General features: G+C 38.9%; 1 protein-coding gene across 4 annotated transcripts in view; it reads left to right on the top strand.

Moving 5' to 3' along the window:
* The window catches only part of LOC105367561 (protein groucho), a 169149-nt gene that overhangs the window by 91005 nt on the left and 59439 nt on the right, over positions 1 to 18705 (top strand). For all 4 annotated transcript variants that reach the window (XM_011506320.1, XM_011506319.1, XM_011506317.1 and 1 more), the window contains exon 5: positions 15271 to 15408. In XM_011506320.1, the coding sequence (XP_011504622.1) occupies positions 15271 to 15408 (138 nt within the window). The remainder of the gene's footprint in view (positions 1 to 15270; positions 15409 to 18705) is intronic.

Genomic DNA, 18705 nt, shown 5'->3' with positions numbered 1-18705 from the left:
GCAGTTTATGGAGTGCATGCCAACCAACAATTTGAACGTCTAGGAGATAATTTACAGACAGATATCGTGGGTTTTGAATTTTTCTGAACCATTCTCGAATTAGATTTCGATTGCCGAATTATTTTAAAAGGTGAATAAGTTAACTCTAGACACAAACGATGTATTTGGGAGAAGAATTCGAAATCATTGGAACGTTGAAAAGCAGAACAAATGCCTGTCGAAATTAAAATTTAGCCTCATTCGCGTTAAAACGTATTGTGAAAATGAAAAATAAAGGTCAGGAAGTAATTAAAATATCAGTGACACTTGTTCTTCAAATTAAAACCATTTATATCTAAAGTAGTATTGAGGCTGGCTACTTTTAGCTACAAAGTATCATTAATTACGTTAAATGTGACTTAGGATTGTACTTTTATCTAGTTGAACCGATCAAACGAGTTTAGGAATTATAGGAATCGCGAGAGTCAAGCGATTAATTAATTAATCTATTTTGGTCTGCCGTTCAAATTATGAGACAAATAGCACACCTGTTAAAGACTTGTTGTAAATTCTTGACAAGTCGCATTAAGATTTAAACACAGGAGCAATATCGGAATAATTAGAAGGCTAATTTACAGTATTACCGTTGTATCAAGCGCGGTTATATTCGAGTACCGGGAAAATCGACGCCTCGAGTAGCCACTTTAAACACGGCCATAAGTGGTGGGCGTAAAGGGGTGAGAAGGAGTCGGGGAATGAGAAACAGGCGGAAGCCGAGAGGATGAAGGGGTAATCGAGAAAGGGGACAACTGGCTGCTTTAATTAGCCCTCGTGGACTTGATTGACTCGAGGTCATTGTCACCATCACTACCACCATCGCCGTCGATTTTCCTCGGATACTACGATAGACCGATATCCCTGGGTAATCCTAATTCCCATCGACGTCCAATCGCTCGATCCCCCGCTAACAATAATCGATCGCCTAAAGTCGTAGCACGGGAATAAAGGATCTCACGCGTCTTCGGGAGTTATAACGTAGCCCAAAAGTTGGCGAAAAGTTAAGTAGTAAAAGAAAGGAAGTAAAGAAAATTAGAGAAAGAAAATGGAGAGTGCACCGCGGCTGCTGAAGTGGTGAATGAGCATGGACTAATTAGGGATTCGGATTAAACTCTCCTCCGAGGCTCTTTTGCACTGTTAACCACTAAAGTATCACCTCTGGTATATTTAAGGGCGTTTGAATACACACGTATTACTGACGCCCTGTCCTAATTACCATTGGCTCTTTTATTTTTAGTTTTACTTTTACTTTTTCCCATGATTTTCGCTCACCCTTCCTCATTCGCTTTTGCCTTTTACAGAGTTCGCGTGCATGCGCACACATTCGCGATCGTAAACAGCCAACAGCTGGGATTTATTGCGGGCATTTGCTCAGGTTTTGTAAACTCTAAGACGTGCGTAGCAGTCGGGAAAGTTGTATAGATGTATTAGTGGTTTTCGGTCATCAATAAATCTTCTAATATGTAGAATTTAAACTGTTTTCATTTGTATTCCCAGTCTTCGATTATAATCGTGTTTAAGCTGTGTAAAAAATGTTTTCACAGCAAAAAACACCGCTTGCACTCAATACTGAGTATCGGATGCTACTCATTATTGCATGAGTTGATTAAATGATTAAATATTAATTATTTAACAACATTGTGAGAACTCATCTCTTTATAACTTTTACGATAATTAAAAATCTTTTAGTGTTTATAAATTTATTGTAATACAAAATATCTTCCATGAATATACATATATGACGATATACATGAATGTAGTATGAAAATAAGGGTCTACATATTTAAATAAGTAATAAATAAATTCTGGACATAATGTATTCGATTTAAAACTCAATTCTGAATAAAAGATGACAGAGCATCCAAGCTGATTCCTGTATAGGAGCTTGTATCAAATAGCGAATGCATCCGGGCAAACAGTAAGGAGAGAAAGCCAGGCCAAATCAACGAAGATAAAAATGTCAGAGCTGGAGTATCGAGGGTCCATAACTAAATAGAATCAAGCGAAACAGAGAGAGAGAGAGAGAGAGAGAGAGCATCGTTGAATCGCTCTAACTACGTGCGCATGACGCATGTCGAACTAGTCGAAAAAATTCTTTACCACTCGATAACAAGATACTACTTGGGCTTATGTTCACTCTCTCCTCCCCCTTCAATATATTTCTCCACTCTTTCTCTCTCTCTCTCTCTCTCTCTCTCTCTCTCTCTGTCCATGATTCGCGCGCAAGCTATTATATATTTTTGAGCACACTGTAAGTAATGAGGGCAGAGGGGATTCGGGCTACACATAAAGACAGATATTTGTTGGTGGAGGTAGGTGGGTCGGTGAGCGAGTAGAGAGAGAGATAAGTACCCGAGTAAAAGGAGAAAAATGGAGTCTCTAGTCTCGAAGGGTGCTGCACTCGAGGAACAGCAGTGGTAGACTCGTCACTCGAGTGCTGACGCAGCACTACCAAGTTCAAACATCCAAACATCCCGATCTTTCGCCGTCTGTCAAATGCTCGCCTCCACTCCACCACATCCCCTTCTTCGGTCCCTTTTTGCAGGTTGTGTGAAGGACCACTTATTCTCCAGCTCTTCTCTTTGCAATATTCCGCAGCAGCTCCCATCTCTCTTATCTTCTTCTCGGTGTCTTTTCCTCACGCTCCTCATCTATCCCTGTACCACTATACTTCTCTCCCTCTCTCGTATTGGCAATGGTGCTCGTGGTTAACCGAGAATGGGGGAAATGACATGCGGCGACGTCAGTAGCTTAGCCGCGTTTATAGCGCTCACTAAACCATTCCTCATCCTATAAACGGTGACCACTACAAAGCCGGTGTATACCATCTTCCCTCGGTCTACGTACTCTGAGCACCTATCTCCGAGATCTCTGTCTCTGTATCTTCCCCTCCTCTCTCCCTCAACACTCCCTCCCATTCCTTTGAGAGAACATATCGAGTGAGAGACGAGCGTCAAGGTATATATGTCTAAGGTCCCGATGGACTTGGAATTGATTGCGTCTTGTTTATCCTCCACGGTGGTTTACGTTGTTGCCGATACTCCCCTTTACAATACAACACTCCCAAGGTTTTGTAGATTTTGACGTTGACTGTCACTTTTCTTTGAAGCCTATACTCCTCTCCCTTCTTCTCATCTTTACTGTAAATGTATGTGTGTGCACGCGCGCACTGGTGTATTGCCCGATGGCTACAATTGATAATGGCGTTTGATAAAGCGTCCATTTATGTGGAAGTAATTTCTGTAAAATTTACTAAATATATTTTCTTTCTGTTGAGAAGTGTATCGCAGCATATTGAATCCGTTTAAAACGAACGGGCGAAAACGAATGAATTAATAGTAATCGTCAAGGGTTTGAAATCAAACTGACACATCTACCGTAAAACATTGAAAAAGTGTCCAACAAAACTATATAAATTGTAATTTTTTACGCTAAATTTGCTAATACTTAAAAGCTACATTCACCGTTAACTATGTACTCTCATTACGCCTATAAATGTTTGATCATTGCGCTCTCTGAATTTGATTTTAAACAATCAATTTAACGAATCCAAATGATACTATTGTTTTAATTTATTCAATTTTCACTTTATACGTGTAAATATTGCACCGAGCGAGTAGAGATAACGAAATAACGTGATTATAGGATTAAATCGTATTAGCGCGGTAATGTCAGCAGCGACCTAAAAATTCGTAAATCGAACAGTCGAACGGCGGAAAAGAGACACACAACTAGCGCTGCATTAGCTTTATCAGAGCGCGTAATTTTGAACGTAAACCTCTCCAGGGATATGGGCAGGGATCGGGAGGGGAGAGGCGGAAGATGAACGAGACCCTCAAATGCTCAATTCCGCTGATCATTTGGTGGGTCGTTGTACATTTGGAAGTGGGGCGAGCGTTCGAGAGCCAGCAGTTTTCAATTATCATCGCTTCGTTTCGCGCGGATTCTCGCGCCTAGTCGAAGAGAGACAGCGATAATTGGATATAACAGGCTGATACGAATCGCGCATGCGCGCGCCTACACTCACGTACGCTAAATTGCATTTATTCGTTGAAAGTAATGCACGCAAATGTGACTCCCATTTTACATACTCGTATTTATGAATAGTCTCCTGTTATGTGCATTTGCTAAATATATTATTTGGATCTCTGTAACGTACAAAGAATGAACAAAACAAATATACGAGTAGAGGTATTCGGATCCTTTCGTAGGTTTACGGAATATCTTCAATTGGTATGTGCTCAAACTTATGCACACTGTTCATAGTTCAGCTATCCCTTTTGTAATGTAAATACTAGTGTCAAATAAATATAAAGATAGTTTGTCATTATTTTAGTCAAATCAAGAAATTAATAAAATAAGGAAGATATTACAGGCGCTTTATTTAATACACAGACATGAAAGCACGTAAAATTTTGTCCGCTGAGAAAACATCGTGGAACCGAGGAAACGAGTCGAGAGCCGCCGCCATGGAAAATTAGCCGAGCGACAATGGCCAACTTTAATATTTATACGAGCAATTTTCGGTACACCGAATCTTCACAATTGTCGGACCGGTCTGGTACATACCCACCGATCCTCACTCGCCGTCGATCATAGCTGACAGAGCAAAAGCATTCACTGTTTTCTAGTCGAATATTCCGCCACCGCCGTTGCTGCTGTTATCCGAACAATGGGTCATTTTTTTAATGCCCCTCTTTCTCTCTTTCTCTCTCTTTCTCTGTCTGTCTGCCTGTCTGTCTGCCTCTCTCTCTCTCTCTCTCTCTCTCTCTCTCCCTCTCTCTCTCTGTATTCCTCTATCGTAGTCTCCAACTGTGCATCTCTTCCCCTATGTATAACGCTTGGATTTATCTGGTTAGATTATACGAGAATGAAAACTGACTTGTGAAATGTATTTTTTTTATATGTTTTACTTCATTTTTGCAACGGAAAAAAGGTTATTCTTATCGTTGTTAGAATCTCAATCATGAGAAAATTGATTTTTGTAATTTTGATTTGAAAAATTATTAGTAAATGCAACTATCGATGAAGCTAGCATTTATCACGTTCGAGATTTTTATACTTATATATATATATATATATATATATATTGAACTAAGATATAAAATAGTTCAATTCGGAACTATTCAATACACATGAAAAAATTCTTTACATTTCATTAAGTTATCAATCTAACAATGTAATTTCCAGAGAACATTTGTTATTACTTTTGAATGTGTATAGTATGTAAATATTATTTCGTATAAAATAATTAATAGGAATACATAATAAAAATTTACTAAAATTACTCTTTCAGTTTTATTATCTTTTTTGTATAATAATTTAATCCATTGTAATAGGTAAATCAACAAGATTAAATAAAATTACCGCACACTAAATTACTGCAATTAAATATATATTCATTGTTAATTATCTTAAAAGTAATGCATAAATTTTTTGACGGAAAAAGGGCTTTAATTAAACGTATGTTCAATGTACGCCACGATAGGAATTTCGTTGCAAAGACAACAATTTACCAATTAATTAGCGCGATGTTAACAAAGTTAAATCAACGATCGCAAATTTTTGCGTATCGTTAACAACGAACCGAGGACTCCTCCGACTCGGCTTCATATTAATCAAGCGGAATTCCAGTTTTCGTCGACGCGCGGCATAATAAAAAGGAAAAGGCCACGGGAAGCGTTCGCGGCAATAAAAACACGCGAGCGCGCACGCATAAAGCGAAAAGAGCGACTTTTACTATTCATAAAGCATCTCGTTCCAGCCTCGCGCATCACTTCGCCCCAAAGAAATCTCAATAAAGCTCGCAACGCTGTACGGATGCGCGCACACACACATTACGTATCCGCACTCACAGACAAGGTGTGCACGCGCGTGTGTGTATACGCTCGCGAGCATGGGGCTACGTATATATTGATGAGACACGCTGTGGAGACATGGAAAAATTGTCAGATACATCGTGCTACATGCACATGCGCGAACGCGTACACAAGTTTGTTCCAAGTTGCTGCTTGTGTTGCTGCTGCTGCTGGCTGAAAAAGAGAAGGATGTCGGAGTTAGAGGAAACGGGGGTGGCGTTCGTTTATACGAGCCGCGGCAGGATTCGAGGCAGCGACGGCGTATCGGATTATCGGAGTATCTAGGGAAAAGCACAAAAGTGGACGAGAAAGGCTGGAGGGAGGGAGGGAAGAAGCGAGAGAAAAAGAGATAGAGATACAGAAAGAGAGAGAGAGAGAGAGAGAGAGAGAGAAGTCATGCGGTGGGCGTACGTCGACGACGAAAGCATTCGGTTCGCGTCAACGTTTTACAGGCGAAGAATTTTATCGGCGTACTTGGACCTGGAGCTTTGCATTTTCATGACACGCCTGTAACTCTCCCTCTTCCTTCTCACTTACTCACACCCTCCCTCGCTCCTTTCTTCCCTCTCTTTCGCCTTTTATACAGTCTTTTAGTTGTTGCTTTTTATGGTCCTTTTAATCTTTACTTTATCTGCTGAAATACTAACGTGCGTATTGGACATGTAATATTTATATTGCATTTTATAGATATTTCTATTCGTTTCTTAATACTAGACTTGGCCGAAGGTATTTATCCAGGGAAAAAATCTGACTTAGTAATTTTCATTAATATTTACTTGCCTTTGATCAAGTAATAAAGAATACGTAATGATTTTTTATGAATGTAGATTATTAATAAAAACTGGGGGGAATAATTTCATCCAAATTACGATTACTTTTTATTATACTGAAACTTATTTTGTCTAAATTCACTTACCTTAAATTAATGGTAATAATTTTTTAAACATATTTCGTTTGTACTTTTTTTTATATTTTATGACCTTCATCTCGATTATAATAAATATCAATTTCTCGTCATTTTGACGAACGTGTTTATAACATAACATAAAATTGTATTATAACATTAATATTGATAGACTTCGTGTCCTGGTAACTTAACATCCATAAATCATACAATACGATCGTTTTATTGTCACGTAACTGTCGCTCGCATTATTCATATTGCTCTCATTTCTTTCCCGACAATTATTTGTATGATATTAGAAATAAAGCCGACAGGCTAGTCGAGGTATCTATTGCCAAACAACATCGACGCTGAAATTCCCATTCTCATCCTCATTATACAAGTCCCATTTTTCACCTCCTACTCTGTCTCATGTTCCTCCGTTGGAAAGCTTCTCTCACGAATATACGAAAGGATACTGCAGAAAGCGATGCGCGGGAACTGCTTTATAACCGTGTATGTCGTCTTCACACGGACGTGAGCTTTATGTACACGAGAAGGCACTTTGAGACCAAGAGGGAGACTGTGTGGCTTCCGCGGTATTCGGAAAGGATGCCTACTGTCGTAGATGCTTGCGCAGCAGCGAAACTCTTGCTGTCATGTACGAGCTGTTGCTTTTATTTTTTGCGCTCACGAATAAAGGAGCTTTCCTCGTGCGTGACTCTCAGCAACAAAGATTCAAGAAGTTTTATTTCTGCAGGTGTAAATAGCTGTTGTTAGCAGGATTGTTTATATGTGAGTCGGAGGCACATCCAATGCTCTACGATTGGAGCTGCTAAGGGCAACGTAAATCTAAGAACTTGCTTAATTCAATTACTTTTACCTTGTCAATAAATATCTCCCTCTCTACCTCACCCCTCGCTTCCTTAATAACCTGTCTTTTTAATTCTAAAGAAGGCTCGAATTTAATCATCTCGACACGTTTCTTTCGAGACGAGCAGTTATTCGTATCCACTTGGCATTGCGCACGGTATTCGAAACGTCACATGCCGCAGAGGGACAAAAATGTTTCCTCTCATTCCCATGCGTCAAATAAAGTATCACGGGGGCAAAAAAGCAGCGCCTCGCATAAAGCGTTCGTGGAAGAAGCATTCGGTTATTGCCTATGCTTTTTAGACATCGCATCCATGGAAGCACGCGCCCAAATGCGCGCGCATAACTTTCGCCTTTACACGTTCCGCAAACTTTTTTTCGCTCGTTCCAGCGACGGAGATCTTGAGTAACGACGCGCCGGAGAACAAGAGGAATCTCGGTTGCCGAGGCCGAAGATTAATTTCCTCCGGCTCGTGGCCGGCGACGAGAAAACCGGAGAATTATACGAAGTGCTCATCGCTTTACGACACGCATACAATATGTACACGTATGTGTCGAGAGGTGGTACGGTCATTCGTTCGAGGGCAATGCGATACGCACACGCATACATGCGCGCACCGATGGAATATTTATTCGATCCTAACGTAAATATTTATTATCCTCCCCCCCCCCCTCTCTCTCTCTCTCTCTCTCTCTCTCTCTCTCTCTCTCTCTCTCTCTCTCTCTCGTGGAGCCGTTCCACGACGAGGCTAAGATATGGCCTCCGATAGCCATACGGACGTCTCCGCTCCTTTCTCTGTCGCGGGCCATCACTTATTCCGCGCTGGCGGCTTTTTTCCTTCCTCCTTTGGCTTGCAATCGTTGTCCGAGAGTTTTCCCTTCCATTTGGTAAATTGTCTGGGAAGTGCGCGCGAAAGGAATCACAATTTTAGGTGAACCATGTTCTTTGGGGTTGTAGCGCTTTTGCTTGGAAACGGAAGATGGAGATCGATTCGATTACTCAAGCCGTGCGTATCCATTTGTTTAAAAGTATTAATAGACTTTTCCAAGACTAGGATTTTCGGAACAGTTATAATTTATAATTTCATCTCTTATAATTAATTTGAAGGAAGAGTGAACTGTGAATGAAGTTTCACGGCTCTTATAAAAGTAGAAGTGTGCGAAAGTTTATGCCGTTGAGTTTATTATTTATCGTAATTACTTATATTGCACTTTGTTATTATTTGTATTTTCAAGTGCCTCTCATACAGTAAGCACGTATTTAAGTTTTAACCGCAAAACTACAGTTTCAAACTTAACAACCGACACAGTCTAAAATAACGGGCAAAGATAAAGTGTAAAATGGGAAGACAGGGAAAAAGACAGTAAAAGCGAGTGCGAAAGAAGGAATTAAAAAGGAGAGAGATATAGGAGTAAAAAGAATGTATAAGGGCGGCGAGATAACAAATCGGACAAGGCGCTCTTTAAAGCGGACATGGCAGAGCCAGAGAGGGGGAGAGAGAGAGAGAGAGAGAGAGAGAGAGAGAGAGATGGAATGGAGGGGGCAATGCGGGAGGAAGAGCGAGAGTCGGAGAGAGTTGTTGTTTTAATTACCCGTCGCCCTCGGAGTGGTAGTCATTAAGCCACTAATTATAACGTACGCGAAAATGAGTCGAGCCATCCGCCAGCCACCGACGCCGACCCCCACTACCGCTAGTTCCGCCCTGGAACGCGCGCGAAATGGGGTAGAGGCGAGAGGCGAGCGAAATGCCACCTAGCAGCCAACTGGAAAAGGACGATGGAACCGAGCAACGAAGATAGGAGGACGAGGGTCGTCGTAGATATAGACGAAGCGAGCGAGATGGTGTACGAGGGGAATAATAAGAGTAGGAGAATGGGTGATTAAATGTCTGATGTTGAAAGAGAAGTCGGGAAAGGAACAGAGAGACAATGCGATAGGTAAATACGAGTGGACGAGGCGAGAAGGGAAGACCAAGCGAAAGCGAAATGAGAGATGGAAGCGGCGAGTGAGGTGGCGGCATGAGGAGCAAGAGAGGGACTCGAAGAATAGAATTATGGAGAGAGAGACAGAGAGATAGATAGAGAGAGAGAGAGAGAGAGAGAGAGAGAGAGAGAGAAAGGTGGACGCAGATAAACAGAGGGAGAAGGGGTGAGAGGAAAAGAGATGGAGATAAAAATCGTGGTAAAAGGGTAGCATCAGCCGCTGGAAGGCAATAGGAGTCGTGGGGTGGGAGGAGGACTGTGCCGTACAGCAGCGTAATTGCGTTGCCGAGAAGTTCTCCCGGGTGAGAGGTAACCAAGAAAATAATGAATGGGTTAGAAGGGCAAGGGGCAAGGAGCGCTGGCTTTTCAGAGCCCCATTCAGTGGGTTCTCGTAAGAGCGAAAAGGAGGAGTGTGGCTTGGTCGCCGTTGCTACTACTATCACGACTTTTCCGGTGAACTAAACGAAATGGCCGAACTTTTCCGGGGCGATCTGTCGATGCTGCTGCTGCTGCTACTGCTACTACTGCTGCTGCTGCTGCTGCTCCTGCTGCTTGCCAATGACGTTACCGTACTTCCTATCCCTCTCGGGTCACCTAACTTCCACCCGCTCGTTTTCTCCTCGACAAGCCTCGCAAGTGCGACGCCAGAGACTCGGTGTTTATGTTCTTCTACTTCGCTTTTTCTCTTACTCGTTCTTTTATCGTGGTGCTGCTTTAGCGGGGTAACCAGTAGAGAGCACGATCGAATAAAAAGCATATAGAAATAAAGCCAGGATATTTCATCCTGTGGAATTTATATGCCAAGATGCTACTACTGCTGCTTGCTGCCGCCGGCGTGGTAGCCTCCATCGTTTCCGCTTTCTTCTATTCCTCTTCCTTTCCTAAGAGCATTCAATTTTTATGCTGCATTTCTTGATATATCGACGCTTGAGTATCTCCATTTTTTCTTTTATATTCTTGTTCTCTACGTTGAATGGTAAGGTAATTTTTTTGTTTCTCCGTCGAGGGCAGATGTATTGCTTTTGCACTCGATACCAAGCTTGTAATTGTTGCTCCTTGTGAGAAAAACAAAAAATGTTTACAAGGTAGGAGCTGATAGTATATCGAGGTCGTTCTTGGTAGGTGTAATTCAATAAAAATGTTAAACGTGAACAAATGCATAAAAGATTGTACTCTAATCGTCGATATCCATTTTAACAATTTTTCACTTGGTGTAGTATGATTTGTAATATCCAATGTCGATAAACTAAAAACATTGTATGTAAAAAGAAAATCACCTTATGTGCTATTATATACGACTTATTTTTTTTACGACGCATACATTGTTCTCAATTGATTAAAACGCTAATGGATTAAAAAAGAACGCTTACGTCTTTCTCCGACTCACTTTTATATGGTTGTTTTAGTGTGTTAGTGAGTGTAAAGCAAGTGATACGAAAGTATTTTAGCGCTTGCAACATTGACATATAAATATGCCAATGATTGTATAGATACGTGCAAGCTTTGGCGTATTTTTCTAAAATCGATCGCCTAGAATATATAATCCGCGCATGCATAACGAAACTATTTACTAGAAAATTATTATAGCATACATCAAGATAAGAGTTTTGTGTTATCGAGACATAATTTTTAATAATAGTGTATACCCCCCTCCCCCCTTCACTTTTATTACTAATGCCATAAATATTATCTAATTGCACAATCTTATAATGTATGTATCCTATGAGCCTATATTTATAATAAATTTTATTATATATTTCAATGAAATATTAATAAATTGGTAATTATGTCATTGAAGCTAACAATTTGGTTTCTCCCCTCCCCCTTCGCTTTTATTACGAATACCTGAAATGTTATCTAATTGTACAATCTTATAATGTACGTATCCGGTGTACTTATATATATATATATATATATTTATTTAAATGAAATTTTACTAAATTAGTAATTATGTCTTTGAAGCTAGCAACTTGGTTTCGAACATAATTTATTTGCTTCTCAATTTGTTTGTCAACAAGAGTCGAAAAATATTACCTTTAAATAATTTCAGTAGAAATTACGTACTTACATAATGCAATTTACAACTAAATTAAATGCCACTCTGAGTCTGCAATAATTTGTTGAACTTTAACTAAAAATAAGCTCAATGTTACTTCAGAATCTTGTCGGAACTTAATTTTTACAAAACGGATTTTTAACTATTCGCATTTTCTTAAAGTTATCTTTTTAAAAACATATCCCGAGTGTTTCAAGTTAATCGGATTAAAATCGACGGAGTTATACCGACTCAAAGTATACGTTCCACAAAGTGATTTTAGCAAGATCCGAAACTTCAAACGCGTTTTTCTTAAAATTAGATTTTTAAAATTTGTAATAAATATGATCTCAAAATCACTGCGCCGATTTCCATGAAATTTATAATCTTCTCTCTCTCTCTCTCTCTTTCTCTCTGTCTGTCTCTCTTCTTTTTATGCATACAATTAATTCTATCTATAAATGAATTGGTACTGAAATTTAATGCTTGGCCTAGAGCGATACGTTAAATACGGCAAGTTAATACGGCATGTTTGCAAAATGTATTCCATTTTCTAATTGGTATACTCTGAAACTATACAGATAATCATTAGTAAGACATAAATATCATTTAATCAACTGACTAACTAGTCTCGAATCCGAAATCCCTCATAAATCTTAAATCGAATAGGGCTTTTTGTCCCAACTAATGCTTTAACGCGCGCCATATAGTTGTAGTAGAGCAGACATGTTATTAATATTGAATTTAGATAAGAGCTTAATCCACGGCTTGCCCCCGTTGTCGTGCAGCTTTAAAGTAAGTAATTGAAAAGCAGTCACTTTTGACTGGGACGGTATAGCCGGGAGTGAAAGGCGCGGTAGTAAAAGGCATCGTGCACCCATCGGCGGACGCGTGTACGTACATGTGCCTATTTACACCTCGCGCTACACTCTCATTTCTCGCTCGCTCGGGTACTCGTTCACGCGATCGTAATGAACGTAAATCAATGCGTGCATAAGTCTGATATACGCGCGCGCGCACACACAAAAACACCACCATATTAATGCATTTAGACGCAGTGGTTGGAGGGGGAGTGCGGCGCGCCGAATAGATTAACATCGCCGGATAGCCGCACAGGCTCGCGCCAACGAGAAACACGAGGCGTTAAACTGCTTCCTGTTAAAGCGTGCGATTAATTCTACTTATCGGATTTATCGGCCGAAGGACCGTGCCGATATCAAGACGATAATGCCAGAGCCACAAGGAGGCGAGATGAGACAAAAGCAAGGCTAACTAAATTATCAAGTGCGGATATAACGAATTTGCGAGAGACCTAGGGATGCATGACTTGCAAATTCTGTCCTCTTTTTACGTGTATGCGTATATTCCATTTTTTCTTCTTCTATTTCTTCTTTTTCTTCTTCGTCTTCTTCTTCATCTACTTCGTATTTTCTTTCTTGGCGATGCTCATTCGGTCTATAACGATATCTATTCTTCAAGAATGTATGCCACGACGAATCTATTTTAATGTCTTTTACGTCTATTTATTTCCCCTACCATTTTACAACATATCAATCTTGATAGAAATATGCTACTTGAGTTTTTTTAATCTTGATTGATATCCTTTAATACGCGTTGATTAATTTAGGGATTTCCGATTTATAAATGATAAACTACTTATAGCGTTCGAAAATCATTTGTCCCTGTCATTAGATATTTAATCTACGAACCATTCGATATTTTTATTTGATAATTATATTGAAATAAAGTAATTGATACAAGTTACCTCGTCGGCCAGATTAAATTTAAAATCGTACGCGTAAAGTGTAGGAGGTGTCATTTAAAAATTCGCTATTTCGACTTTTATCAAGAATAAATTAATTGCATAAAACGTCTATTTTTATTCTATTTTATCTGACGGTCCGTGTCCAGAAATGACATAATCCATGTATTTATCTGCTAATGTCGTAGTTTGTCACTTTTTTTGTATCATTTGCAAATGGATGATTTCGAACTACGAACTGTCCTCCAAAGTAAGCCTTCTCTTTGTTTATACACATCTCCTTTATCAAGTATTCATTCTTTTTCACATCGCCTCTTTTCATTGGCAATTGACCCCCCTCCCCCGCCCCGCTTTCCTGTTATTTTGGAAAGGGCAAGTTGCAGCGAACAATTTGCCATTTTACTTGGCTAACATTGTCCGCGAAAAGTAGGTGAATTTTTTTTCTAGAATTTTTTTATTTTGATAATTGGCAAGAACTGAAGAAATATTTGCCATCGCAGCCGACGTCCATTGTCACTAGGTCAATCAAACTCAATTTCCGGGCAACCTTACACACGCGTTGGGCGTGCGCCTATAATCCATCGCATGCTTATAGATTAGATCATAGACAAGTGAGTGCGCTCGGATTTAATTTAATTCCCGTCAGTTCTCATACTGACCAGCACCTCTGAAGCATCGTAAGCCCTCTTGATATCCTTGCGTGTCCCTCTTCCACTTCGGCCTGCTCTCCATTTCTTGATGTGTATCTCATTTCTATATGTTTGATACTCCCGTCGATGCATCTTGGTATGGTGACTGCGGGGCTTTTTCTATACTTTGATTCGTTCAAGATTTTTTGTCTGTTTTTTTATTTTTTTTTTATTCGATGAAAACTAAGCTTTTGAAGTAGCAGAAGGTGAATGGCATGTGAAATAATCTCTCCAGAGAAGATCTTTTATACTTGTACGAGTAAAGCGTGTTTAACATGAATTGCTCTACCGTTTCTCACATCTATTTACTTTTTTTCACGGGCCTAGACACTGTTTTGTACGGTTTGATAAATCGAAATCCATCATGCTGAATATTTTAAAATATTTTACCTGATACCTGATATGTGAGCCATGATACCTGATAATTCTCATCCGTTACATTAATTATATCCATTAATGTAAAAAATGTAACATCATCGGATATTATTTTCAAGAAAATCATTTTAATATTGGTAATTAAAGGATTTGGTATCTGACAGATTTTCTACATAAATTTTTAAAAGTACTAAAATTAATTAAAATAATTTCAGTTATGAAAGAATAATTTACATTAGCATCATTTAATATACAATGGTGACTCAGTAGTATTTTTCCTATCACTTTCTCGGTACATATAGTCTCTCTTTTATCCCGCAGCTTCCTCATTCTTTGTCTCTGTTCCTTATCCTTTCTATACGGACATTGTCACATCTCTCTTCTTCCATCCCTCACTCTATTGTCCTTATATTTGGATTTAACTATGTCGCGTAGAAAAACAACTCAAATAATGATTTTTCCCTTTATAAGTAAACATAATTTTAATTTTATTATTCAGAGGTTTTAAATTAACGCAATGCAATTATTTACGTATTAAACTTGCACCGATTACATATCGCAATTTCTGTATTTTCAAACAAATTAATCTATTTTTAATTTTACACTTAACTTTATGACTCCATGGAACTGCGAATATAGTTCCGCATGTATGACACGTTCGTAGTCACACACGCGCGCGCGCACACACACTAACAAACATATATATCAAATTTCACTGAAGCAAAATTGTGATGAAGTAGTAGTGAGGAATTAATTTGTCGTTTCTCTGATTGCAGACGGAAATAGCAAAGAGGCTGAACGCCATTATCGCGCAAATCTTGCCGTTTCTCTCCCAGGAACATCAACAGCAAGTGGCCACTGCAGTCGACAGAGCAAAGCAAGTCACCATGACCGAGCTCAATGCAATTATAGGAGTGAGTATTGATCACTATTAACAAATTTTAAGGGCACTCATACCAGATTATGACGATAAATAATTATATCAAATAAAATATTGGCTACGCTGCTTTTTATGACAAAATATATAAAATATGATATCATTGAATTATAAAACTAGATAAGGATATAATAACATTTTTTTCTCGTTGCTTGGTATTAATTATATAAGGAAATTTTGAGAATAGAAGATTTTACCAAATCAAACTAAATATAATGTAAGGTTTATGGTTTTAATAGCATTGAAAATTATTTGATTATTATACTCGATAAATTTGAAACTTTTAATCAACGAAAAATTATTTTATTTCTTTCTTTAAGGTTTAGAAGACGCATTTCATAGACTGTGCAGATAAATTAATCAAAAATGGATAATAATATGAAAATGTACTATAAATACCTAAAATAAATCAATTGCCAAAACTTTAAGCAGCGCTTTATTGTTATTATTATTATTATTATTATTATTATTATTATCATCATCATCATCATTAATATTAATATTATTATTTATAATTAAGCTATTAAAGTTTAATAATTAAATATGCACATTTTTAATTCTATATTTGCGTCAAACTAGAAGTAATTATTTGACAAATCGGTTCTTATCTCATAAATGGTTCAATTGTTTTCAATCGTGATAAATAGTACAATTTTAATAGATATTGGCGATTATTAAAAGCGATACCAATTAGCAAAACAAGTATTCTATTAATTTACTTTATATTATGTACGTCATTTAAAAGTTATTTTGATATTTATTAGTAACATTATTGGAATTTTATGACATATCTAATGTCCATTCTATTTGACAATGACTACACGATAATACAATCGCTTATTAAAATAGGAGTTTTTCGTAAATAAATCTAATAGTTCATGTTAGCTGTATAAGGATTACCTAGGCTTGTACAATATTTTAGTATTTGAAAATCAAAAGTTTTATAATTGTAAAATGTTTTTAAGCGTATCAGTGATGTAATTTCCTTACTCAACGAGCAAAAGCACACTCGCCAGCAAAATTTTACAACCTTAATCAAGCACCATTGGTGCAAATATCTGGTGGTGTACGATTTTTACAGAGAACAGATCAGTATGCCATTAAATCAGCGTCAATCCCTTGCGTATGTGTTGACACCTCTTGAAGCTCACGCCAATTGGCGAATCACGTCACGCAATATACAGAACGATGCCCTCAAAGTCAATAATTCCCATCTGATGTGCCCCCAACCGCTCTGGCAACTCCGCCCAACTCTCGTGTTGTCTAGACTAGCCAAAACAAGGAGGATCTCGGGCGCTTTCCTAGTTATACAGCTGCACCCATAGCTCTCTGCAATATACATGTGCATATACAAGGGTACCTTGTGTATTGACTGTGGCTGCTCTTCCCACGTGTATTACGAGTTACTCACGAGGGAATGGGAAGGGTGAAATATAGTTAAGGCACTTGGCGCAATTGAGAACCGCTGATCGCGTTGAGTCCGTGGTAGTAGGAAACTGATGTGCACGCTCGAGGAATTCGAAAGCGGACGTGGACGGATGCTTTCTATCTCTCTTATCCCTCTAACGGCGCTGGTAAAACAGAGAGAACAAGAGAGAGAAAGAGAGAGAGGCTTACTAGAGATCCTCATCCCCTCGTTTGCGAATCCCGAATCCTCCTTCAATATTGCTCGAGCACTCAATTTCCTCCCTATTAAGCCGCCGGCTTTCCTCAGCCCACCGCATCGTCTTCCGCTCTCTTTCTCATCCTCCATCCGTTCTCCTATCCTATTGCTCCATCCTTTCCTCTCTCCTTATCCTTCCAACAGGAGCAGTACCAGCAACTATGTTCACTAAGGAACACGAAGTGGAATTGATAAGGACAGATAGCAGGGAGTCAACTCCCTCTCACTTTCTCGGTACACATAATCTTCCTTATCCCCTAGCTCTTGCCCTCGTCTTTTCCATTCGGTCGTCGTCTGCCTCCCCCCTTCCCTTTGCTTCGCCATCTTTCTTTCGCCATCTTTCTCTCTCTCTCTCTCTCTCTCTCTCTCTCTCGCGCGCTTACACTTGGATAAGTTATAGCGTTATGGCGCAGAAGCACCGACTAATCAGCATTCCTTTCCCCGTAGTCTCTCTACAACTCCGTCTTCGCTTCTCTCTTTCTTAGCGCTGTGAGTGACAGGAAGATGGAGAAGAGAGCGAATGAAAGAGCGAGAGAGAGAGAGAGAGAGAGTCAAAGAAAGAGAGAGCCGTGCCTGGAACTTCATCTCAGACTCTGCACACGACGACGATGTCACTACGTGCGGCAAATCCTTAGCAGGAAGATCCTCCCCGAATCTCTATCACTTGCTTTCCTCTTAAGTCGCCTTTGATTCGCCTTCCATAGCAAGAACAGTACAAAATCTGTTTATGTTTTAAGGTACAGATATGAATAGTCGGGTTATACCTAAAGATGAAAGGATATGAGATAATTTACTTGACAGCCTGTTTGAATGTGAAGTTACTTTTCTCTTGTTTGACCCTTTCAAATTTATAAATCCACAGGAGTCTGCAAGAAGATCAAAAGCCAACAGAGGCGAATTTCTTTATATTCACTTTATTCGGATATATAAATGTCAGAAGATAGATATTTCATAGTAAACAATGTAGCTCAATTTGAATTAGTTTTCAAAAAATATGAACTTTATAATAATCCATTTGATATATATAGTATAGTATAGTAAGAGTATTTCAACATCAAATCTGATGTTATGACATATTAATTATGAAATTGTGATATGGTTTTGATTTATACGATCTATGATAAATCTATTATTTACATTCTCTGATAGTATATTGCATATTGCACTTTTATAAGCAATATTGATTATAAATGGCGCAATAAAAATAAAATCAGTTATAACGTATGCTCCTCAGAAGTACCAAAACGGATAATTTGTTGTATTAAATATATCATCCAAGAAATTATCCAAGTTACGCAGCCGTCTCCAGCCATCTAATAGCATTTCTTTGCGTATCTAAAAAATAAAACACAACGAGAGGATTCTCTCCACCTTTATTCCTACCTCGAAATCGTCTATGTCACTTGGATCTCTGTGTTTTTCTCTGCAACATTTTCTACGTGTCTACGTATATTTTCAGTTTCTTCCATTCTCCTTGATACCCTATACCCGTATATATATCTCCGTCCCTGTCTCTCTTTCCTTTTTCTTCCTTTTGCACGTTCACCAACTCGCTCGCTGAGAGAAAACTCGACTCGGAAAAACGAGATTCAGAGCGCACGGAAGAGCGTC

The sequence above is a fragment of the Ceratosolen solmsi genome, unplaced genomic scaffold (genome assembly GCF_000503995.2).
Source record: "Ceratosolen solmsi marchali unplaced genomic scaffold, CerSol_1.0 scaffold7, whole genome shotgun sequence".
Classification (NCBI taxonomy): Eukaryota; Metazoa; Arthropoda; class Insecta; order Hymenoptera; family Agaonidae; genus Ceratosolen; species Ceratosolen solmsi.
This window is presented reverse-complemented; position numbering and strand designations above follow the sequence as displayed.